This window comes from Onychomys torridus, chromosome 17, assembly GCF_903995425.1.
Source record: "Onychomys torridus chromosome 17, mOncTor1.1, whole genome shotgun sequence".
Classification (NCBI taxonomy): domain Eukaryota; kingdom Metazoa; phylum Chordata; class Mammalia; order Rodentia; family Cricetidae; genus Onychomys; species Onychomys torridus.
In genome coordinates, this window is record NC_050459.1 from 7,372,323 (window position 1) to 7,397,042 (window position 24,720).

General features: G+C 42.5%; 1 protein-coding gene across 4 annotated transcripts in view; it reads left to right on the forward strand.

Moving 5' to 3' along the window:
* Positions 1-24,720, forward strand: part of Myo16 (myosin XVI) — a 473,339-nt gene that overhangs the window by 152,971 nt on the left and 295,648 nt on the right. For all 4 annotated transcript variants that reach the window (XM_036166675.1, XM_036166674.1, XM_036166671.1 and 1 more), the window contains 2 exons: positions 7,835-7,905; positions 15,789-15,932. In XM_036166675.1, the coding sequence (XP_036022568.1) occupies positions 7,835-7,905; positions 15,789-15,932 (215 nt within the window). The remainder of the gene's footprint in view (positions 1-7,834; positions 7,906-15,788; positions 15,933-24,720) is intronic.

The window sequence follows — 24,720 nt, forward strand, 5'->3', positions numbered from 1 at the left end:
TCTGAGAAAACACTTCAGTCATGAGCGGGCACTGATATAATGGATAGAGACTTTGGTGCATTGCCAAGGACAGAGAGAGTAAAGGGTTCGAGAGGAATGAAACAAGCAGGATCGCAGGCGAAGAGGCTGGCTGTCCTGGACGGAGAGGGAACATGGCTTCAAAATTCTCCCATCTCACTATTAGTAATGTCAAGTGTCCAACAAACATTCTGAGAAGTGCAAAGAAACAAGAAAGTTTGGGCCACAGAGGGAAAAAAAAATCAATTGGTCTAAAGAAACTGTTCCTGGGCAATTCCAGTCTGTTTCCTGGAGAGAATTTAAATCAATTATTGTTTAATGTTCACGTAACTAAAGGAAACCTTTTCTAAATGAGCATAGGAAGGTATAGGGGAGAATAACAGCCAGATAGTAATGGTGAAAAGAACCAAATGAAGGAGAAATTATATAATGTATCACTATATTCATCATTATATATATATAGTATATATATATTATAAAATTACAATCTCAAAAAAAGACAGATTTTCAAAAAGGAACTAATTAGAAATCCTGGGGCTGAAAAGGACAGAATGTGAAATCATGTGTACAACAGAAGAAACTAAAAGTCAAGCAGACAGGAGAGCAGTGAGTTTGAAGACAGATCAATTAAGATTAGCCAGTCTGAGGCGAGAAGAATAAGGAAACGTGAGCAGACCTCAGATCCTGGAGTCAGTACCGTGCATCAAGGAATTTATCAACACACATAGTGCAAATCACAGCCAAGAGGAGAGGGCAAAGGAGCAAGAAGAGGGCTATTAGAAGCACTGGCAGAAACTGTGTGAGTGTGATAGAGGATAGTAACTTACACATTTAAGAAACTGTCCAGACTCCAGGTGGAAAAGTCTGAAACCGAGAGGCACTTATGGCCATGCTATACAGAGGAGCCACATCTAGGCACAGCATAGCCATGATGCACAGAGAAGCCACATCTAGGCACAGCATAGCCATGATGCATAGAGGGGCCACACCTAGGCACAGTGGAGCCATGATGCACAGAAGGGGCCACACCTGGGCACAGCATAGCCATGATGCACAGAGAAGCAACATTGAAGTGCCGTCTAATCATCAAAGAAGGTATTCACACAGCTCCAGGACCCCAGAGGGTCAGCAGCTGACTTCACACTGTGAACCCAGAGGTCAGAGGACTGTGAGAGACAGATGCTAACAGAAGGACATCGTCAAGAAGTGTGTTTTCAGGAAAGCTGTCTTTCTCAGATATAGGGGCAATTAAAGCATTCTTGACAAACCAAAACTGAGAGAACTTGTGGTGCACAGATCTTTTGGATTGACATGAAAGACACTGTTGAGTTCACAGGAAAAGCTCTGCAAAGTGAAGTGTTTAGGGAAGACAGTACAGTGGTGCTGTGTTAGTCAAGTTTAATCTAAGCTATCTAGAGATACTACAAAAGAAATAGATATGCCCCTGTTAACAGGGGTGTACACATGCATAAAGGTGCTCCATTGAGTCTAAAGGGCTAAAGTTGGGGAGACAGGAGTATCCAGGAATGAAGTATTTGTTCACTGCTGAACCTCAGTCAATAATAATTAATGTAAATTAGGTTGGTATGCATTAAAATGTTAATTATAATCCTAATGAATAATTCATCCAAATGCTTGTGAATTAAGATGGCAATATGTAAAGACCTATTTACACAAAAGAAGAGCAGGTATGGTGGCTCCTGCCTGTAATGCCAGCACTTAAGAGGCTGAGAAAGGGTCATGGGTTTTAGATCAGTGTAGGCTACACAGAGAAACCCTCTTTCGTAAAATAAAACAAAGCACAAACAAACAGAAAAGCAAAAACCAAAGAGAAGGCAGCAACAGAGGTTTAGAGGCAGAAAAAGGACACAATCCACACAGCAAACAAGTAGCAAAATGTCACATATGAGTCCCATTCTCTCAGGAATTGCTTGAACGTACTCAAACACTCACCTGTTGCTGGGCGAAGCCTCTATGATGATGACTGAACTGGACACCAGTCTATGAGAACAGCAGAATATCATTGGGAATCTTTTCCTTGACTTGTTTGTTTGTTTGTTTGTTTGTTTTTTGTTTCGTGTTTGGTTCTATCCTAGGTCTCTGGGGTATCTCACCTCTAGGTCTTGGCCCTTAGGGTGGGCTGTCTTTCAGGGTATGAGTCTCCAGCTGGGCCCATCATTTGTTGATCACCCTCACAATTTCTCTGAGAGCAGGGAGGGGACCTTTGGTTGGGATGCAAAAACAAACAAACAAAACCAAACAAAAATAATTTACACATTAAAAAATAATTTTAAAACATCACTCAAGGGGCAGAACTCAGAAGAATGTATAAGAGAACCGAGGAGCTGTGTTCTGTCTATAAGGAACATCTATTTATTCGGACACGAATAAGTTTAGAACAAAAGATGCACAAAGAATCATCAATCAGAGAGCAGCCCAAGAAAAACTGAAATGGACACGCCAGAAGCTCGGGCCTTTAGGAGGAAAGTTAAATGGATGTCCCTAAACTTCTCATCCTGGCTAGCAGCAGCCAGGCGTTAATTACATAATGTGCTCCTAGTTACAAAGCACATGGATTGGAAAGCTCTCAGCATGCGAAATAAAGTGTTTGTTTAAAATGCTCAAAGTTAAACTGTTAGAGGAAAATAAAGACATGGCATGGAAAGAGAAATTATCCCATCTAGATGACAAGGAAGTCATCATACGCCTACGCCCACGCAAAGATCCAGGACGGATGAGGTGGAGCTGAAGGCTGACAAGGGAAACAGCATGCTTCCTGGTGTGACTCCAGTAGTAGTCTAGTGACAGAAGAGTCAAGGCCAGACGACTTGACAGCCACTCAGGCGGCCCTGTGCCTCCCACACCAGCAGACCACACGCGTTCACAAGCACTTGTGAATATGATGGGCCGTGTGACAGACTGCAAAGGAAGCATCTTCATATATCAGAAGGACTGACAGACAACTTCACTTTCTAACCTCAATACAATGAAATTAGAAACCTTGAACAGAGATTGTTAAAGAGTTTTGGGAAATTTGCAAGTACATAAAAGTTAGCTTCTATGACTTGGATTATGCCCCTCTTCTACCTAATTTATCAGGTGAACTCTTAGCCCATGTCTTGGTTACTTTGCTGTTGTTGTGATGTGGCACCATGACCAAGGCACCTTATAAAAGAAATAACTTAATCTGCCTTACGATATTAGAGGATTAGAGTGATGGCAGGGAAAGGACTCCTGAGAACTTACATCTTGATCTACAGCCATGAGGCAGAGAAAGGGATACGCACAGGGCCCTACCTTCTAGTCTTTCCCTAATAGTTCCACTAACTGGGAACCAGCCTTTCAAGTAGATGAGCCTTTGGAGGCCATTTTATTCAAACCACCACACCCTGTATACCTCAGAACGTGGCCAAGTCTCAATACATGGCCTTTGCTGAGGTGGTCAGTTTGAGGAGAGTTAGGACATAGGAGGAAAAGGCCAGGGAAAGCAGATTCCCTGAGATGCTGGCTTGTTGTTCCCAGAAGACATTGTGAGAAGACACGTAAGGAGGGCATGGGGATGGTTATCTCAACAGTGCCCATAGGGTTAAGGGGAAGATGCAAGGGTATAAGGCACCCCAGCCAGTATTTGTTTCAGGGGCTTCCAATCCTAGGCTCCCTAAGCCTGACGGGATTAAGCTGTAACTTTCTCTTTCTCTGCATCCTAGTCTTTAGTCTTTTCTGGATTTCAATTAATTGTCTGTGTCAGGAAATGAATTTGGTAACCCCCACCTAGATGGCCACCAGCACCTTGTTGCACAGCCACCCTCACCAATGCCCCCTGCCTTGGTGGTGCGTTTTTCACAATTACCAGCCTCCATCCATATGAAATAATGGGTACATCTCCATGGCTGTAAATGCCTACAGCAGAAAAGCATATGAATACCAAATTACCTAACTCCCCACATTTGAAATAAAAAACCCAGTAATGCAACAGCCAGTGCCCACAAAAGGTATACACACTTGGGAAAAATGGTTTTATGAAATGGTCGACATACTTGAAATATTATTAGCTAAACTGGCCAATTTTTTAAAAAATGAAAATGAAAGCAAAAAAAAAAATATCAAACTACAAAAATCAGGAGTGAAGGAAGGTAAGTTTTAGTTATGTGCTAATTTAAAAAATCAAGTAAGCTAAAATATAGAGTTATACGCCAGAAGCCTCGCTGACCATGTGAGACAGAAAAACCCTGGGATTGGCACAAGTCATCAACAAATCAGGATGAAAATAGCCAAGTGATGTAGACTGGGCAACAGGCTTCGAGGAGTGGAGAGACTGGATTAACATCTTCCCACTATGGAGCCCAGCGCACTGCTTCCCAGAGGAACCCTTCCAATGACTAAAGAGAGGCTGATACAAAGCTGCTAATGTGTCTATGAGCCAGAACACAGAAAATGTAACAACATGCTGCATGAGGCTGATATTACCCAGAGTCAAACCAAGAGCCACCATGTGTAAGAACATAGGCTGTTAAGGCAGTGAGGAGCTTCAGTGGCCCTGCAGGGCCAAGCTCTGGAATCCTTCCAGACAGAAGCCAAGAAATGCATAGCCTATAACCAAGTGGATTTCAATCTACTAATGCAAGGTCATTGCTGTGTATGAAAACCCAGTCAGTGAAATACAGCGTGTCCTTGATATGAACATAATGGACACAGTCACACCATCTCTCAGCAGATCCATTAAAAAAACAGAAGACTTTCCCACAGTAAGTTCACTCAACAAACAGCAGAGGTGGGGGCGTTCAGCTTCTTTCACAGGATGCCTATACAAATCCAGCCAACATTACACCAGACGGAGCAGACCAAAGCCCCAGTTTTCCCTGTAAAGAATAGAGTGGACTCTGCTGTCTCAGCTTGTTCTACACTGGCTAGAAGCCCTGTTCAGGACATTGGTGAAGAAGGTCCTCATGATAGGACCATGAGAGTACAACCAGGACCACCCTCAATAGCACTGAGAGGCAAGCTTGACTGAGTGTGCGTTATGTGCCCTTGAAAACAGGAATGCCAAACATCATCTTTCAAGTCTGCATTGCCCATCCTAGGACTTCCTTCCCTTCATCATTTCCTTCCTTCCTTCCTTCCTTCCTTCCTTCCTTCCTTCCTTCCTCCCTCCCTCCCTCCCTCCCTCTCTCTCTCTCTCTCTCTCTCTCTCTCTCTCTCTCTCTCTTTCTTTGTTTCTTTCTTTCTTTCTTTCTTTCTCTCTTTCTTTCTTTGGATGTTTGTTCATGCACGTGCACATCAGAGAACAACTATAAGGAGTCAGTTCTTTTCTCTCACTGTTGATCAAATTCAAGCCATCATACTTGGGAGCAAGTGCCTTAACCCGTGAGCTATCACCCATGGGCTATCCAATTCCCTCTTTACTTTTAATTAATTAGAGACAATGCCTCACTATCTAGACAGGGTGGTTATTTTAGACATGTGTCATGATGCCTGGCTTCTCTTTATTTTTAATGTATTTTCAACATTATTCTATTTTCTGTGTATTCTGAATTTCTCCCAGTACCCTTAGTTGCCATAATGATTATGGGGAAATAGTTCATTCTTAAGTGTTTGGGAACAAACAACGAAGTCTATGTAGCTCATTATGCATAGCTATTATAGGCAGTGCTAACTGCTGTCCTCTGGAGTCTCCCCTGAAAACGGCTGAACTTACAAGAGCCCCCAGAGCTTGACAGTGGATGCCCCTGATACCATTAAAATTCAAGTCCATGCTCCACCATCCAACAGCTGTGTCCTATTTGTGCCAGATCTCTCCACTTGTAGTGTGGAGAGAAGGTAAAACTAGCAGTCTCTTAATAATGGGAGACAGCATCTTATTGTCATAAACATGCCCAACTGTGCATAGGAATAAGATGGTAAATACAAGATTTTCCCCAAAAGTTCACCCAGAGAGCACAGTTTGCCTTATTCATCCTAAACCAGCATAATTGAACTTGATCCCATTGCCCACAGTTTCCAGACTGTTGTGGTCTCTGATGTGTTTAAATCAAAGTGAGGCGTTATCAAAGGGTTACTGAGGGGACTGACTTAATTCCACTGTTTAAAGAAGGTTTGCCTGCAGTCTCATGTAGTAGGGGTCCTAGGTTGCCTGCAAGTTCAGAGATGGGTGTGTACAGCCTGTAGCCCAAGCCAAGTGGAGTCCCAGATTGCTACTCTATCTTTTAAGCTTGCCTGCCTCACTCAGCTCTCTCAGAAGGTGGCAGCTGGCAATTTGTCTAAGACCTGCCACCTCTGAGAAGCTTCCTCAGCAAACTGGATTGGTTGTGAAAGCAAATCCTGGACTGAAGAACGAACATCATCGTGGAGGGGAAGCTACTTGTTCATGAACAGAAAGGGAATGTTCTAGAAACTTTCCTTAGGAAGCTCTTTCGGGAATAGCCCTGGAGTACACAGGCTGTAGTCTCAGAGAAGTAAGGACAGGCTTGGCTGTCATTCCCTCAGACAGCAGGCACGCATCTGTTCTGTAGTGAGAGAGATTAGGATGTAGGGTGCTTTGACTGGAGGAAGGCTTGAGGATGGGCACTCTAGGCTACGTTCATAGGTCCCTCTATGGTAGATGGCTGTTCCCATCATGCTCGTGGGATACACAGCAGAGAAGGTAACTTTCTGTGGCTGGAACCTGTACAGGAGCAGACAAGCTGTTCAGATTTCTTGTCCTCTTGGAGTTTCTCAGAGTGAGGGAGAAAAGAGACTAGACACCAGGAGGCACTGATTCTGTGACGAATAGAGAGAAAAGTGCCTTCAGGTCACATTTCAGGTCACATTTGAGAAGGCACTGGATGGAAAGCAGTGTGGCTCCGTGAGGGTGACTGAGGAGCCACTTGGACCTGTGCCCTGTCACAGTTGAGAGTAAGAGTGGCTGATGCTGGGTCTGTAGGTTCATGGATGTAATCCCTGCACCCGGGAGGCTGAGGCCTGCGCCTGAAAACTTCCCGGCAGGCTTGGCCTACATAGAACCATTGACCCAAACTAAAGCAACAATAACAACAAAAAAGGTAGCTGCTACTTTGTTGTCCTTTTGTGGCAAATGCATCAGTGATTTTTTTTTTTTAACTGTGAATAAATAATGTTACTGATGATGGAGACCAGTGGAGCGTCCCTGAACCCAAGGACCTTCCTAGGAGGCCTACCCCATCAGGACACTGTAATCAGTAGAGACCAGGAGATCTCTCTGCGCCTCATGACATTCATGGTGCTAATAATGAATTCACCTTGCTAGCAAATGGACACACAGATCATTTTCCAGCTGTGGGTTTGCTCTGATAATTGATGCATATTTTGATCTATGTGGCTTTGTGGCTTTGTCCCATGGTGCTGTGTGACAGTAGAGGAAACACGGGCAAGGGCTAATGGCACAAATGGAGCCTTAGTGTGCAAAGTGCAAACTTTCACTGCTTTAAGCCAATAGGTCATCACAAATTGCAAAACAACGTCCTCATGAGGCTGGAGAGCAGATCCTTTTGGTTTATGTGTTTTCTTTTGTTCTGCGAAGGACATATAAACTTGGTGCCTCAAAATAATCCCCTACCATCAATTCTGCTTTCTCATTAATTTCTATGGCTGTGGTGAGTAATCAAACTCCCATGCCAGGTAACAGGTTTGGACACAAGGAGAAACACATGTGATCGTAGGTGTGTGACGTGGGAGATCTGACAGTGACCCTCACCCTGTGGCCCTCACAGCTGTTGCCCGAGCTGCTAATGAAATACTGTCAGTTTGGGCTCAGGGCGTGGAACAATGCTTGCTCAACCCTGTTTTCTCTCTCCTCTTACAGTGCTTCGACTCTTGAAGGAGGGGGCAGACCCACAATCTCTCCTTTCCTCAGGAAGGTCCTTGCTCCACCTGGTAAGAACTGACACTTGAAGGGGCCACGTGGTGACACCTGGGGGCAGAGAATCAATTAAGGTCCCAAAAGTCAGTTGCAGAAAGAGCATCAAACAATGAGCCAAAAAATAAATAAATAAAAGTTTAAAAAGGCACATTTCAGAAGGCAGGTGTGGATAAAGAGCTGCTGAGTTTGGTGTTCTGAGGCAGAGAGAGTCACTGGACCCCCGACCTGAGGAGGAGTGGGTGAAGGAAGAGTGTCAAGTCTCAGCTCACTCCATTGGTTATACCCATTGACCGTTCATCAAGGTCTTGTGCACGCAGTCCTTATTTCTGTCTAGATGTCACGATAGACAGAGTGAGTATATCATGTGGCTGTCACTGTCATTTTTGTGTTCTTCCCAGTGAGGCAGTGAGCACTCAAGGCACAGTGAAGGAGCTGTGAATGAAAGACCCCCAAGGATATAGGGCCTCTATGGTTAATGGGAAGGTAGTTACTCTAGACCCAAATAATAGAACCCAAAGATTCAGAAAGAGTTCAGCAAGAAGGAAAATGTTGTGTTGAGAGACTTCATTGTCCCCCCGCCCAGGCTGAGGCAGGAATTTTGATGCTGTCATGGATGGGCATAGGTTGGATCTGGAACATGTACAAAGAAACTGAGTGTTGGGTGAGGGAGAGGACTCACTGCTGTATTCTCCTCTAGCAGAGATTACTGAGTAAATAAAAACAAAGGAACAATTGCAGGTTGCCAGAGAGAAAAAAATTACAGGGTTTCAGAATGCCTTAGGTGCTGAGAAAGGCAATTTAGCCATTAGGGTGTCAAGTGTGAACAGCCTCACAGGGAGCCCACGCCTTGGGACATCCCACAGTGGGATGCCTGATGTTCTTCAGACTTGGGTCCTGATTACACACTGTTCCATCGATTTCTTGAAGGGAGGTAGCGCAGTCCATGTGCATGGGGGTCAAGGACAAGCTGTAGGCACTGTTGGGCTTTCTCAGAGTTATGTTTATTTAACTCCAATATTACTCATTGAGCACCAGGCTCTAAGTCAGTAGTTCTCAATCTTCCTAATCCTGTGACCCTTTAATACAGTTCCTCAGGTTGTGGTAACCCTCAACCATAAAAATATTTTCATTGCTACTTCATAACAGTAATTTTGCTATTGTTATGAATCATAATGCAAATGTATAATATGAAGAATAATTGATATGTGATCCCTGCAAAAGGGTCATTTGACCCCCAAAGGGGTTGTGACCCACAGGTTGAGCACCACTGTTGTAAGTGCTGATTTCTGTAAGACATTTCTCTTAGATGTCCCAGAAAAAATTTTTTACATTGGAATCAAATGTTCCAAAAGGGTTAAGGTTGATATAGAATCATAGACAATATTTTTAGCTGTATATCTCTATTTTAACTTCTTTTTAATGCATGTTTTGCAAACACATTTGGCTCAGTCCCTTTGCCTACTAGTCCTTAAAAAAAAAAATTCCTGTAGCAAGCAAATGGCGGTATCAAATGCTGGATGATGGATAGGGAGATAGTGGTGGCAGCAGCCATGACTGTGCCTCAGGAGAGTTGTCTCATGAGGGCACCATAGAGGAATCCTCAGATTTCAATCTTTGTAAGAATTTACAGAGTGAGGAGTGGAATTATGTAGGCCTTGATAAAATAGTGGGGGGTTGTGACTTTGGTTTTAGTTAATGAACTAAGAGAAGGACTGTCAATGCTCACACAATGGAGAGTGACTTTCAGCCATCCTCCATGCTACACTGTGACATCCTTACACCACAGTCAAGCTGAAGTGAAATTCCTTAGGAATCAGAGATATCCTTCTACTGAAGGGATTCTAGTTTTAATACAAAGATAAGGAATTCATGTAAGTGTCAGAATGGCTACAAAAATATCTAAGACACATTTGAACACAGAAAAGCAGGGTGAAGAACAGAGTATATAATGAATTGAGTAGATGATGGAGAGGAGAGCAGAAGAAAGGAAGGGGGAAGAGGAGGAGGAGATATATACATAGACGATGATGATGTGATAGATAATAGATACATACAGATGGAAGATGTTGGAGAGGATAGACTGACATACTATAGAGAGAGAAAAATAGAGAGGTGATGATAGATAGAAAGATGATGACAGATTACTAATAGATTGATAGATATATGATAGATTGTTGATAGATGACAGATACATAGATGAAGAAATAAGTAGATAATAGATGGTTATATAGCTGATATATAGATGGAGATAGATAGAGATGGATGGGTAATCAGACAGATGATGGATACATGATATATGATTGCTAGAGAATAGATACACAGATGATGAGATAAATAGATAACATATGAACAGGTAGAAAATACATGGATGGATGGATTGATAGATGATTAAAAATGAGGTATACCTTAGAAAGAAACAATAACTCAGAACATATCTAGGCTTTTTCACAGCCCCATGGGTCAATAATTTTCCCTAAAGTGGAGAAGTATCCATGAGAGATGGTGTTTTCAGGCTGACTGAGTTCTTCTGGGTTCTCTGAACCTTTCCAGGTGAGAGACATGCATTTAAAATGTCCAGGACCCAGACTTTGGGGAAAGGAGAGTAAAAAGAAAATGGGGGGGAGACCTGCAGTGGGGAGGAACTTGGTGACTCCAGGAAGGTGCTAAGGTGCCCCCCAATACACAGAGAGAGGAAGGGGAGCACACTTGTGATAGAGAAACATTAGGATTCATGGGCACGTGAACTGTAAGAGGGGTTTTGTGCAGAAGGGCATGGGCCTTGAATAGGACACTAGACATGGTCCTTAAATGCTTAGTCTTTGAGCCAGAGACACTACTTTTTAGACTGTGTGAAGTCCAACTGCTGAGTTCTGCTTGACATGTGGAAAAAGAGACAAGGCTGGCAGAGGGCTGGGGATATGACACTGGGTAACAGGCAGAAAAGCAGTTCCCAGTCCTGCTGCGCGTGGCAGTCACCTTGCTCATTTTCTTTCTGCCATGGAATGTCACCACAAACTAGTTGGTGCGGTGATGATCAACAAGGATTGAAGGGAAGAGGTGTTAGCTTGAGGGAAATTCTTTCTAGGGAGCATGAGCTTTGCTAAGCCGTGATCATAGTGTAAGACCACTGTTACAGAGATGTTCAGCCTTCCTAATCTTTTCAGACAAGTGTGATTAAAGGTATTTATTGCTGTCAAATTATTATTCATAATCTTTAGAAGTGTGAATCACAAAGTACATCACTAGAGAAGGGTGGGTGTTGCTCTCAGCTTTGCATCTAATTATAGCTTTTTTATTCTCCTTGAAGTAAGAGGTGTGCTTTAGAATTTCTGAAATTCCAAACTCCAAGCACATTTGGGGTGTAAATATGGATTCCTGCAGTGTGGGTTAGGGATGTCTTTGTGATTGTGTGGATGTGTATGTAATGTGTGTATGGGGAGGTATTGGTGAAATTATTAAGGCCACTCCATGTAGTTAAAAGGAAGGTTTATTTTGTGGGGCATCTGACAAATGAAGGGATAGGTTGCAGGGTCTGGCAAAGGTATAATGCAGTCCGGCCGTGTTCTCTGGAGAACTCTGCTCGGTCTACCTCCTGCATCCAAGGTCCTGGAACCAAGAGAAGCCTCTTCTCTTGATCCTGGGTCTTCAGCGTCCTCCCTCAGCCCCACCTTGTGGGCGTGACCATTACCGAAGCCTCAATGAGGGTTGGAACTTCCAGGCCAAGGCAGGGATGGCTACCCACTACAGGCAGGGGTGTGTGTGCATGTGAGTGTGAGGTGTCAGTGTGGATCCCCATAGTCTAGGTCAGGGATGTCTTTGTGTTTGTGTGTATGAGTGTGCAGTCTGTGTGTGTGTACAGGGGTGCATGCAGGTGAGTGGGTGGATATATTTCTGCCTGTGGAGGCTAGAGCAGGATGCTGGGTGTCTTCTATCACATTCTACCTGATTACTGCAAGGCAGGGTCTCCAACTGATCACATTCCACCTGATTACTGTGAGGCAGGGTCTCCCACTGATCACACTCCACCTGATTACTGCAAGGCAGGGTCTCCCACTGATCACACTCCACCTGATTACTGTGAGGCAGGTTCTCTCACTGAACTCTTCCTTCCAACTAGGCTGGCTGGCCAGCAGTCTTTCAGAATCCACTAGCTTTTTCCTTCATCTCCCCCTCCCTGAGTGCTGGGGTTACAGGATGCACAGCCACACCTGGTTTTTTACATAGGTGCTGAGGATTTGAACTCAGCTCCTCATGCTTGCCCTGAGAGCACTCTTAGCCACTGAGTCATCTGTGAAGCCTATCCAGGGTATCTTAACAGGTCTAGAATAAAAGATCATTCACATCATCATTGATTGTACAGTAAACTGTCCAAAAAAGAAGAAAAGAGAAGAATTGCTTTCATATGGATCCAGATTACACTATGTTGTTCAGGTCTCCATTTCCCTGCAATTACTCCTAAAACTGATGCTGCTGTGGCTGAAGCCCCAGTTCACAGCAACAAATTTTCAAGTGATTCAATAGTGATTTATATGACTAGGACATAAAAGACAAAGACTTTGTTGGAATTAGGTGATTTTCCATCAAGCTACCTACATTTGTCTTATCTGCTTGCTTCCTTGAACCCTTTCCAGGGTGATTGAGAATGTCCTCGATGACTTCATATCAGGGCTTTCCCCCTTGTCCAATCTTAGATGTTTTTGTGTGTAATGTTAGACTTTGAATTTGTCTTCTCTTTTCCATGATGAGTTAGTGTTGTCTGTGCAAAGTGCACAGCAGTAGTGTGTGATGTGCACACATACCCAGCTGACCTGTCACGATTTGCTGAAAGAACACCCATTGCCACTGAACTGTCTTTGAGATGTTCTCAGATACCAGTTGTCTCTGTGTGCTGATCCATTCCCAAACTCTGATGTGTGTCTCAGTGATTCTTCTGCTTTTATGTCACTAGCACACTGTATTGATCACAATTTTAAGTCTCAGCACTGGGGTCTTCAGTCCACAAACTGTTTCCTTGTCCATGATCTTCAAGCTATTCTATGTCCTATGCATTAACTTATGAATCTCAGATTCGGGTTTTTGTCCGTGTAGATGGACCTGTGTGTTTCTGGTTGCATTTTAATGAAATGCAGATAGACATGGGAAGAATCAGCTAAGACTTCTGTGTCTTCTTCCTCACGATCACAGTCCACATTTAAGATTCTATGAAATGTGGTTACTTTGTTACTCCCAGGGTTCCAGTCTTGCATATTTTTGTTTGTCTTATTCACAAATGATTCAAAATTTTTGAAACTATTCAATTTTTTTTAACTTCCAAAATTTTGTTGCTACTGGATAGAAATTCTGATTTGTTGCTCTGACCTTGTGTCTAACAACCCTGTCATACATATGTATTAGGTGAAATGATTGCTTTTAAATATTTGGATATCACAGGTCCTCTGTGAGTGGAGGCAGGTTTAATGACAACGTTGGAGCTGTTATTTATTTCTTATTACATGTCCAGCAAGGACCTCTAGGGAGTACTGAGGAGTGTGAGAATACACAGACCCACCCCTGCCTTCATCAATGAGAAACATTTATTTCATCTTGTGACATCCACCTTGAAGTTATGGAGTTCATCAGGTTGCTGATGTGCTTAGTTTGGAAATCTGGTGTTTGCTTTTTGTCCATAGTTCCCATTTTAGACACACACACACACACACACACACACACACACACACACACATACACATACATTTTCTGCCTTCTTTTGGATTATTTTGTTTTATTCATGTTTGTGTTCTTGTGTGTTGCACATAGAACTTAATTCAGTGTGTGTTTCAATATTCCTAAGGTATGATTAATTTATCCCAGTAGCTTCCAGCACTGTTCTCTACCACTGCATGTAACTTTAAAACAGTATATTGAGTATATATCTCTCTATCTCTCTATCTATCTGTCTATCTATCTATCTATCTATCTATCTATCTATCTATCTATCTATCTACCTACCTACCTATCTATCTATAATCTATCTATCTACCCATCATTTATCACTGTCTATCTATCTATCTATCTATCTATCTATCTATCTATCTATCTAATTATCATCTATCATCTGCCTGTTTGCCTGTCTGTCTGCCTTTCTGAGTTCTAGTCACTGACCCTCTTCTGAGTGCAGTGCCATTGACCACTCATGCCCCATCCTGTGGATTCTATTGATGCTCCCTTGATGCTCCCCTACTCATTTGTGCTGGATTCTAGACATGGGATATTTTGACTGTTAAGTACTAGCTGAAATTTTGTGTAACTTTAAATAATATTCAGTACTTTAGGGGACTGTAGTTATTTAGAAATTCTTTGATCCTGTTGGGGCTTACAGTTATGATTTATTTGGTGGGAAAAGAATGGTGTTTAATTGAAACTTAGTGTCCCCTCCACTGAAGACAGATAGAGGTATCTAGTCTGGCCAGAGGGAACAGGTGCCAGTTTCTACTGTGTGGGTCATTATGCTTATCACCCCAGTGGCCTCTCTCCTGACATGGGGAGTATCTTAGGGTTTCTATTGCTGTGAAGAGGCACCATGACCACTACAACTCTTATAAAGAAAGCATTTAATTGGGGTTGATCACTTACAGTTTTAGAGATTCAGATCATTATCATCATAATGGGGAGCATGGCAGAGTGCAGACAGATGTGGTACTGGAGCTGAGACTGCTACATCTTGACCAGAAGGCAGTAAGAAGTTGACTGTCACACTGAGGGAAGTCTGAGCATAAGAGACCTCAAAGCCCACCCCCACAGTGGCACACGTCCTCCAACAAGGCTACCTACTCCTACAAGGTCACATCTCCTAATAGTGCTACTACCTATAAGCCTGTGGGGGGCCATTTTCATTCAGACCACCCCAGGGAACTTCCTGGGAACCATGCCCATCATTGTTTAGCTGCAGGCTTGGAGGGCCTGCTTCTCTCATGCAGCTGTTTCCTGTCTGCCACTATGTGCCATGAACTCTGCATACTTTGAAGATAAGCCCCAGACATACTGAACCCTCCTCCCCTGTTGTGGCTGAAAAGTCTCTTGAGATAGTGAACTTGACCATGCCAGGACTTGTCTAGTCTGTTTTCTGATTGTGTGTGTGTGTGTGTGTGTGTGTGTGTGTGTGTGTGTGTGTGTGGTGTATGTGTCTGTGTCTGTGTGTGTCTGTGTGTCTGTGTGTGCACACACATGTACACATGCTTGTGTACACAAGCAGCAGTGGAGGCCAGCAGTGGGCATCAGGATTTTCAGGTGGTTGTGAGCCAGTCTGTGTGTATGCTGGAAACCAAACTCAGGTCTAGTGCAAGAGCAGTATATACTCTTAACTGTAGAACTGTACCTGAGTCCTTCCTCCTGAGTTATAGCGGTCACAGACTGATTGGAGCAGATGGGGGTGCTGGTGGCTGTCAGTCAGCAGTAGGCTCTCCCAATGCTGCATTCCTCATGGTGCTGTTCAGTAACGCCAGGTGAATTGTCACAGTGGGAATATTGAATGCTTTAGTAAGAAGAGTCTGTTCTAAGCTTGTGTATAAATCATACATAAAGCACATCTACCACAGAAGAGAAATGTTAAAATGCATTTCAACAGTCCCGGTGAACTGTTTGAGTCAAAAGGATCATGCACTCAAAGGCACGGTTTAGAATCCTCACTGCACGTGGCCCAAGAACCTAATCAAGATCCAGCTTAATTTATAAAGTATCTGCCCCTAGTTACTGTTTTCATTACAAAACTGACTGCCCAGATTTCCCCATTGGTCGGACACCTTCTTCTTTCCTTTAGTCTCACTGGAGACAGAGAACACATTTTTGGATTTGCCTGTAAAGTTATGTCAGTGATGGTTGCATCATTTATGATAACTTGTGTTTCCTTTCTGTCTTTCAGTGTGCTCGATATGACAATGTCTTCATTGCAGAAGTTCTCATCGACAGGGGTGTCAATGTCAACCACCAGGATGAGGACTTTTGGACACCAATGCACATTGCCTGTGCCTGTGACAACCCTGATATTGTCCTGTTGCTCATATTAGTAAGTACATGAATCCAGATGACCTAGCACTTGGAGACTCCATGGCAGATATGTGTTTAATAATATCTCTCACACTACTTCTGGGAAAAGCATGTGTCTATGCCACCATTCATGCCCCAAGAATGCAGATAATTAGAAACAAAGCTGTTAATCACGAAGCTCCTAAAATATCCATGTTCGTGTCATGACAAAGCTTTAGAATTGCATGCTTTGGTACACATCAGTGTTACTGGAATGCCCATGTTTGTTCTCAAGAATCTACATTTAGGCAGCTGCAGTTGAACTTTTGAAGACACTTGTTTCAATTGGATCATGAATTTGGGAGGGAGTGGAGAGGACACAGGAGGAACTGGAGGGGGAGAAGGAGAGGTAGGGATGATATAAATACAGTGCTCATGTATGAAATACCCAAAATTAAATAACAACAACAACCTTTCTTCCCATGCTTGAGTACATGTCACTGGATATCAGTGACTTTTCCTTTCTAAGTTCAGGCAGGGATCTCAAATCTGGTTCCATTGCAAGTCCACATGCCCCCCTCTACTGTAGAATGCCAATGCTTCTAAAGAAGGCACTGGGTAAAAGGCTGCCTCCTCTATGTCTCCATGGAAGGCAGGTCCAACTACGGGGTTGACATTGCAGAATTGATGCTGCAGACTTACCAGCAGCAAAGCTGAGCTCAGCACATGACTGCATCATGATCTCAAGGCTCATTAGGTAGACCCTTGATCCCCGACATTGACCAGAGAGACTGTGATATGGGAAGTGTGACTTTCAGAACACCACTAAGGTCTGGAGGCAGCACACCCCAGGGACCACACTGAAACAGAATGCCACATGTTTATAAGCCAAGAGTAGAGTAAGCTTGAACATGAAAACTGGTGCCCGGGGTATCACTATACAAGTACGCACAGTTAGGATGAACTACACGGTGGCAACTTTTTTAGGTCTCTCTGAGACTGCATGGATAAGGAAATCAATGTGAAGTTTGTGGACACTGAAGTTAAACTGCCTCTTCCAGGGAAAATCAATAAATAGTGACATTTACCCGAGTCCTCAGAATAAATGTTTAGAAGAGTGACTCTCTGAAGAAATGCCGAATCATCTTCTCAACTTGGGATGTATGCTACATGCATTGTGAGACTCAGTGCTGGACTCCTTACAGAGTGGGGAGTTCTTCATGCTCATCATCTGCCTTCAATTCATTCTTCAACCCTTTGAACTTGACCCTTGTTTATCCCTGAAATTATCAGCAGATTACCTGCATTCCTCATCATCACACCTCACTGTGAGTGTGAACTTGTTTAAATCCTGGTTTATTCCCCCATGCTCTCAAGAGAAACAATGAATATTTAGCTTTCCATTTAAGAAGTTAACGTTAGAAGTTTAACTTTAGTTAAAGGAGTTAAATAAGATGAGCAGTTTAAGACTAAATCAAGTAGGAAAATGGATAGAAAATCAGATCATAAATAAATAATTTAACAAGGAAAACATTAACTAAACTAAATTAAAAGCCAAAGCTAAAATTAAAATAGTTTGCTATTTTATACAGTAAACAGTACATGGTAGTTCTGTAAAACAGTAGCAGGATTTTCTTTTTCATAACTCAGCTAAACTGAGAAGGAGAGATGACTGAATCCAGGCAAGGGGCATGGATTTGCAAGATGGAGTTCCATTCTCTGTAAAGGGAGGGAGGCAAATTTTGCAAAGGATGCAGAGGAGATCTAAACAGACCCTTCCCAACAGCCCACGCTGGGACAATTTGAAGAACAATCAAAAGTAGTCATAATAGATTGTAATATAAGAAAATAAATAAAGCTGTGCTCATGCTGAAAAAAAAAGTGTTTACTACTCTAGTTGGCAGCATAAACCTGGGTGAGCAGGGCCTGAAAAATGAGTCTCATACAACAGTCAACTGTATTCAGAGCATCAGGCCATTTATGCCTTGAGGGTTAAAAAGGATTACATGAGTACGGTGTTCAACCACAGGGACAAGCCACGCATGGCAAAAACATGTTTTCCATTGGAGGTATGAATACGAACAGCTGAAGTGACCTCACTTCTATCCACTACACCTGGGACGAGCATGAAAGCACATTCCAAATCAGTTCTGGATTTTTGACGAAACTGAGGCCACAAGACACTGTCTTGATTTCTTGGCGTTTTCTCACAAGCACTGAGAATTCCCCTGGCATGACTCCCTTCTTGAACTGTGCCATCAGGAGAGAATACACAGATGTTCTGTGCAGATGAATTGTGAAAAATCCATGTGGATGCTCCATTCTCAATCACTTGTAGCACACCTTTGTCCTCAGATATTGGGGTGTTGCCAGCGACTCCCTTCTGAAGCTGACAAGGTGGAGAAGAAGAGAGGATGGCTAAGGATCATGGAACTGGACCAGAGCTCCCTCAGGCAGGAGGTGAAGGCCCAGATAACAGTGATAAGATGTGTTCTCAGGAGGCCTCAGTGTTCTGAGAATGGCATTATACATCCCTGGTAGTCTACCAACACACACAAGCAAAGAACAGCATGAAAAGTTTCCATGTGGACCCCAGTCAAGGGTCATCGCACAAAATATGTAGCAGTTCACCTCTCTTTTCCAAGGCTGTAAAAATCGGTGGAAAGCTGAGAAAACCACTACAGTTAAAAGGAAGTCAAGGAGAAGGCTGGCGATTACTTAGACCTGGGGCGGCTCTTGGGGTAGACTAAAGGTGGGCTGTGACCTGGAGAAAGCACAGGCATTGTGTACCTTAGTCGAAGTCTATCGCATCTATCTACAGCAGTTCCTTCTCATTACACCAGGTACCATCGTGTGGTAACGGTGGGGGTGTAGGTGCAATGGAGAGGGAACACTCCATGGTATTGTCAGATACTCTGTGAACCTGATACTGCTCAAAACCAGAAAACTAAAAATCTAAAATTCTGAAAAATAAAACAGGATTTTCAGTAGAAACTAGAAATACGTGACACATAAATATGTACTTTTTAAATATATGAATACAGTAAATATATTTATAGACCAAAGACAAATTGTTCAAAGTAACTTAAAAATAATATTATAAGCCATTTTCTGTAGTATTCTTTTCCAAAATATTTACTTTGGAAAGAACTGTGCCAGACTTTCCTGTATAAAAAAAAATCATCTCCTAAACTGTACGTCACGTACATTTGTCAATGAACAAATTTATACAAGGGTTATAGTCAATTTCCTGGTGTAGTTGCAAAGACAGTATTATCTGGAGTCCATGATCACTTCATAAATGCGAATGCCACTCTTAACAGACAGAAGTAGCCAAAAGGGAATAGCTAAGCCACCCCATCCTTGACCCTTAGAGAGCATACACAATTAATGCTTATGTGAGGTTGAAGGTTCTCATTTTAATTTCAAAGAATGTATGACCTTAAACTGTGGAGAAAAATGGACATGAAAATGTATTAAGTTTCTCTGTATGTCAGAAACATTAAGTATGTGACAAGGCTGCTGTGTAAGACATGACAGATGGGTGTGATTGTGTGTGTGTGTGTGTGTGTGTGTGTGTGTGTGTGTGTGTGTGTGTGTTTGGGAGATCATGGTTTTGTTTTCATTTGAAGCTGATGTATTTAGATATAGTGGTCCATATGTGTCATCCCAGCACTCAGAAGACAGTAAAAAGGACCACAAGGGTAGCCAAGGGAGTATAGGGAGAGTCTGTTTAAACCGGAAACAAAGGAAAGGAAGGAGTGGAAGACTTTGTAGGCTTTTGGAGTTCAAACAAGTTCTGATCAAGGTTGATAGGAGTCCCTGTCACAGTGATACCACGGCGTCAGCAGATGTCAGGAAGCAAAATGGACTTGAGGTTTTACAGCAGGTGCTGATTTACAAGGGGCCCTGGAAAATTATGTGTGTTTAGAATTGTAAGAAACTTCAGGTTCCTTCAGAGAAAATGCCTTATGTCCTCTGGAATTCTCTGTGGAGGCTGAGAGCTGCACCATGGCTGCATTTGGTGGTCCTTAGCGCTGCTGTGGCCTGAGCCTTTCAGCACATGCCAGAGAGTGAAACTTGTTCTCTCCCTACACTACCAGGTTTCGACTGGAACTCTCTAAAGGCTGTCCCCTGTGGTGTGTGTTTGAGAAGATGAGCCCTATGTTTGTCAGTAGCCTCTGTGCTTCCTTGCTTTGCTGTGTCCTGTATTTACAATTACTCAACCTTTCCAAAGATTTCTAACACAGTGTGTCCAATCTATCTTTTAAATTAAAATATAATTACGTCATTTTACCCCTTCCTTTTCCTCCCTCCAAACCCTCCATGTGCCTTTCCTAACTCACTTTCAAATTTATGACTTTTTCTTTAATTAAAACTTATTGTTACCTATAAGTATAAATGCATCAATGTACAGATACAACCTGATGAGTCTTTTTAGTTTACATGTGCGTGTGTGCGTGTGCATGTGTGTGTGTGTGTGTGTGTGTGTGTGTGTGTGTGTGTGTGTGTGTGTCTGTCTGTCTGTCTGTCTGTGATTTCAGGGCTGACCTCTTGATATTGGGTAGACAATTGGCGGACTTCCCCTGGGGAAGACTATTTCTCCCATTCTTTGCATTCCTTCGGTAACTGTAGTTCTTTGTCTAGGTGTAGGGCCCCATGAGATCTCTGCCATCCACGTTAGCATTTTTGCTGATGCTAACTTTGTTCGAATCTTGTTTGGGTAGCCATATTGTCCAGGAATCATTGATGAAGTCATTTCTAGGAGATGCAACCCCATGGCAGACTTCCTGGTCCTCTGCTTCTTAAGATCTTTCCACTCCCTCTTCAGCAACATTTGTGAACATTAGGTGCAGAGTTGTGTTGTAGATCTCCATGGGGCTGGTCCTCTGTAAGCAGTCTGCTCTTTGATTAGGTGTGGTTTTCAGTGACATTATCCATATTGGAATCTCTAACATTCTTAATACTTTCATTTTATCAAAACCTGTTTTTAAAATACAAAAGCATAAATTCAAAGACGAGCTACATTAAGTTTATGATTTTACAGTTATTTAAATCATGTTGTTGATTCTTATAAACCCTGGCAGCAATTCAAAAGCATCCAAGAGAAAAGGGGGAGAGTTGCCTCAGCCTGACACTATTAGGGAAAAGATGGTTCCTAAAGTGTAATTGTTTATGTTAATAAAGCACAGCCAGTGTGTTTAATTTCTGGTGTCCTTTTTGATAGGTGTTTTTCTTTCTAATTGCAAGAACTATTTACTTCAGAATCATTGGAAATACAAAAAAGAAAGAGAGAGAGAGAGGAAGGAATGAATGAAGGAAGGGAGGGAGGAAAGAAGGGAGAAAAATTCACCTACACTCCCACCTGTCAGGAAGACCCATTCCAGTTTTCTTTCCCTGTGTGTGTGTATTATGAACATGAGTGTGTATTATGTACATGTTTGTTATATATGTATGTATATATGTGTACATAATATGCATGTATCTATGGGAAGTACATGCATGTCTATATGTACATAAGTATATACACATATGAATTTGCATATACATGTACACATGTATATGTATGTGCATGTGAAAACCATATACCTATGTAGGCACACATTTAATACTTGGATTCATACTATGTTCACATTACATATTTCTCTGTGTGTATGTATGTAGAACGTATAATTAATACTTAGATTTATACAGGTGCATATTGCTTAGTTCTCAGGGAAACTTAAATTCACATACTTTCCTGACTGTTTTCCACATTTTAACACATTTTACCCAAACATGAATTCAGTGGTGCGGGGTTTTCCGTATTTAGGTGTTATATTTTAAGAATCTTTTTGGCAACTTAGATAATTTCCACTTCCTCATACTTACAGATGATTATCACTTCATAATTTAAGAGATCTGTGTTTCCAGTAAAATATAGTTACCATATTTCTTTCCTGTGTGAGTGAACTAGAGTACGTTTAGTAGGAGCCTGATCCAGGTGTTGACAAAGCCCTGTCTGTACTGGAGCCCTTCAGTTCCAACACTTCTAGGCTTCTAGTTACAGCCTTAGCCACGGCTTCCTGCTCTGACATGAGGTAACTGGACTGCACCTCTGAGGTGTTCCTAGTGTGTAATCTTGTGAAGGATTGAGAAAATTAGACATCCAGAATTGTGACTGAGAAAGGCTGTGAGTCACTGTGCCTGGCAGTACTTCAGTTCCGCACCTGGAGCCCAGCATGGGGTCAGTCCACCTGGCTGTCCTCTCACCTCCACACAAATTACCCCCCCCACACACACACAGAGGCATGCACACATATACATTATCTTAGTTAGGGTTTCGATTTCTGTGAAGAGACACCATGACCATGCAAGCTCTTATAAAGGAAAACATTTAATTGGGGCTGGCTTATAGTCAGAGGTTTAGTCCTTTATCATCATGGTGAGAAGCATGGCGGCATGCAGGCAGACATGGTGCTGGAGGAGCTGAGAACTCTACATCTTGAACCACAGGCAGCAGGAAGAGACTGTGTGCCACACTGGGTGTAGCTTACACATAGTAGACCTCAAAGCCCACTCCCACAGAGACACACTTCCTCCAACAAGGCCACACCCACTCCAACAAAGCCACACCTCCTAGTAATACCACTCCCTATGGGCCATGCATTTAAACACATGAGTCTATGGAGGCCATACGTCTTCAAACCACACACACACACACACACACACACACACACACACATGCATATACACACACCATGCACATATACACACAGACTGCCAAGTGCATTTTACTTCCCAGGAAGATGCTGAGGTAGAATTCATAACAGTCAATAATAATAATTTAGAGATTATTGTAAATTTCTAAAATAGTGATGGCATAAGTGTGAGAGGAAATTTAACTTTTACTATTCATTCCAGGGGTTCCTAGAAACATCTACTTTGAAAAGGAAAATACCATACTGTGTCGGGGGTATGGTTCAGCTGTCAAGAGCACTTAATGCTCTTCCAGAAAACCAGAGTCCAGTTCCCAGGGTCTATGTTGAGCAGCTCACAACTGCAGTGGAGTTGACACCCTTTCCTAGCCTCCTGAGTCACCTGCACTCATGTTCACAGACACCCACCCATCCACATGCATATGCATAATGAAAAGTAAAATACAAATTGTAAAAGCAACTGCTATCTATTCGAGAAACAGATGCATGCTTCGGAATAGCCCATAAATTAAAAGCATCTGATGGGATTATTTCTAATACAATTCTGTGATAAATACATGACTGAGTAGCTACTTGCAGCCGAGGGCATGATTCTGTGCTAAATTCACCAACAGCACTTTGACATTTTTGTTTTCAAGTTGTCTATGGTCTATTCCATTTTATAACCTGAGTTTGCAACCCTCACCTGGGGGTTTAAAGGTCCAGGGACTTGAGAAATACCTGTCCCCTTACATCACTCACACTTGTCTTCATGACAAAGTTAGCTGCCAACTATGACTGTGTTTGAATTTACAGTCACTTACATACCAGCAGATCATCAGACTACACAAGTGCCTAACTCAGAGGATATCACATCGGAGCGTCCTTCTAACATCCAAATAATTCAAGGACTCAGAGGCGTGTTCTGAAAGACTGTGTCCCCTAAAAGTCACCTGTTAGACTCCTACTACACAAAATAATGGGATAAGGATGTGAGGAACCTAGAGGAATTCCTAGGTCCTGAGGATAGAGGCCCCAGGATTAAGATTGATGTCAATACAAATAGGTTACTAGGAGCTGACTATCCTCTTCCAACTTGTTAGGACATCTCTGTAAGCCATGGGGACCTCACCAGATGTGGATGTGGTCTCTGCCTGTGCCTTGGTCTTGGAACCAGCCTCCAGAGAGTGAGACTCGGTGCTCCCTGGTGTCTGTAAACTTCTTATCACCAGTGTGACAACCCAGATTCACACACTCAGGGCAGATCACATCTCTCTGCATTTGATTTCCCAAAAGTTGGCCATCATAGGCCAGCCCATGTTTGGGTGCCCCATAGAGAAAATGTGGAACATACTTCATAATCAATAGCTTTCCTGGAAGCAGGTGGAGAAGTGAGTCTCTGATTTCAGTCCTCAGAGAAGCAGACCTGGGCCACATTCACTTTTAGTCATGGAGGGTGGTGTTTTCTACTTCATATGGAACTCACCCAGGGGTTCTGAGCAGGATGCCTGTTGATTAATAAATCAGGCTACATGGAGTCAGACATTCCTTTACATTCAAATTTGCAGAAACTTTCTGTCTGAAAGCACTTTTGGAAAACATGTTATAATATCAGAACATTGTAAAGATGTATTCATTGTGTGGAGCTCAAGGTTATGAGACCCAGCATACTGGTACATTCCTCAACCTAGTGTGATATCTTGTCTTCATTCAGGGCTTGACATCCTTATTCCCTTTCCAATATTATATATATTACAATTGCTGCATTCACGTATTTTAATATTAATAGAAATATGGTGTTGGGTAATTTATATCTTAGCTATTTTATCATGTCCAATGAGGGTATGATGAAATCTGCTCCTTTTTAAATTATTTAATTTGGAAAGCTTAAGCTGGGCTTTGCCAAGCGAAAATGCCTGTGGCAGATTTTACATGCTATATTCTCCAAATCAGTACAGTGATATCAAAACCTCCAGAAGACTTTTGCTGTTGGGGCTGAACAAGCAAAGTTATCTCTATGTACCACAGAATTCTGGGTAAAAGTAAGCATATTACCAGTGGCCTTTTTGTAGACATGTGGGGAATTTCTACTCCATAGAATATATACATATGCACACACACACATTCATACATTCAAGCACACACACATGC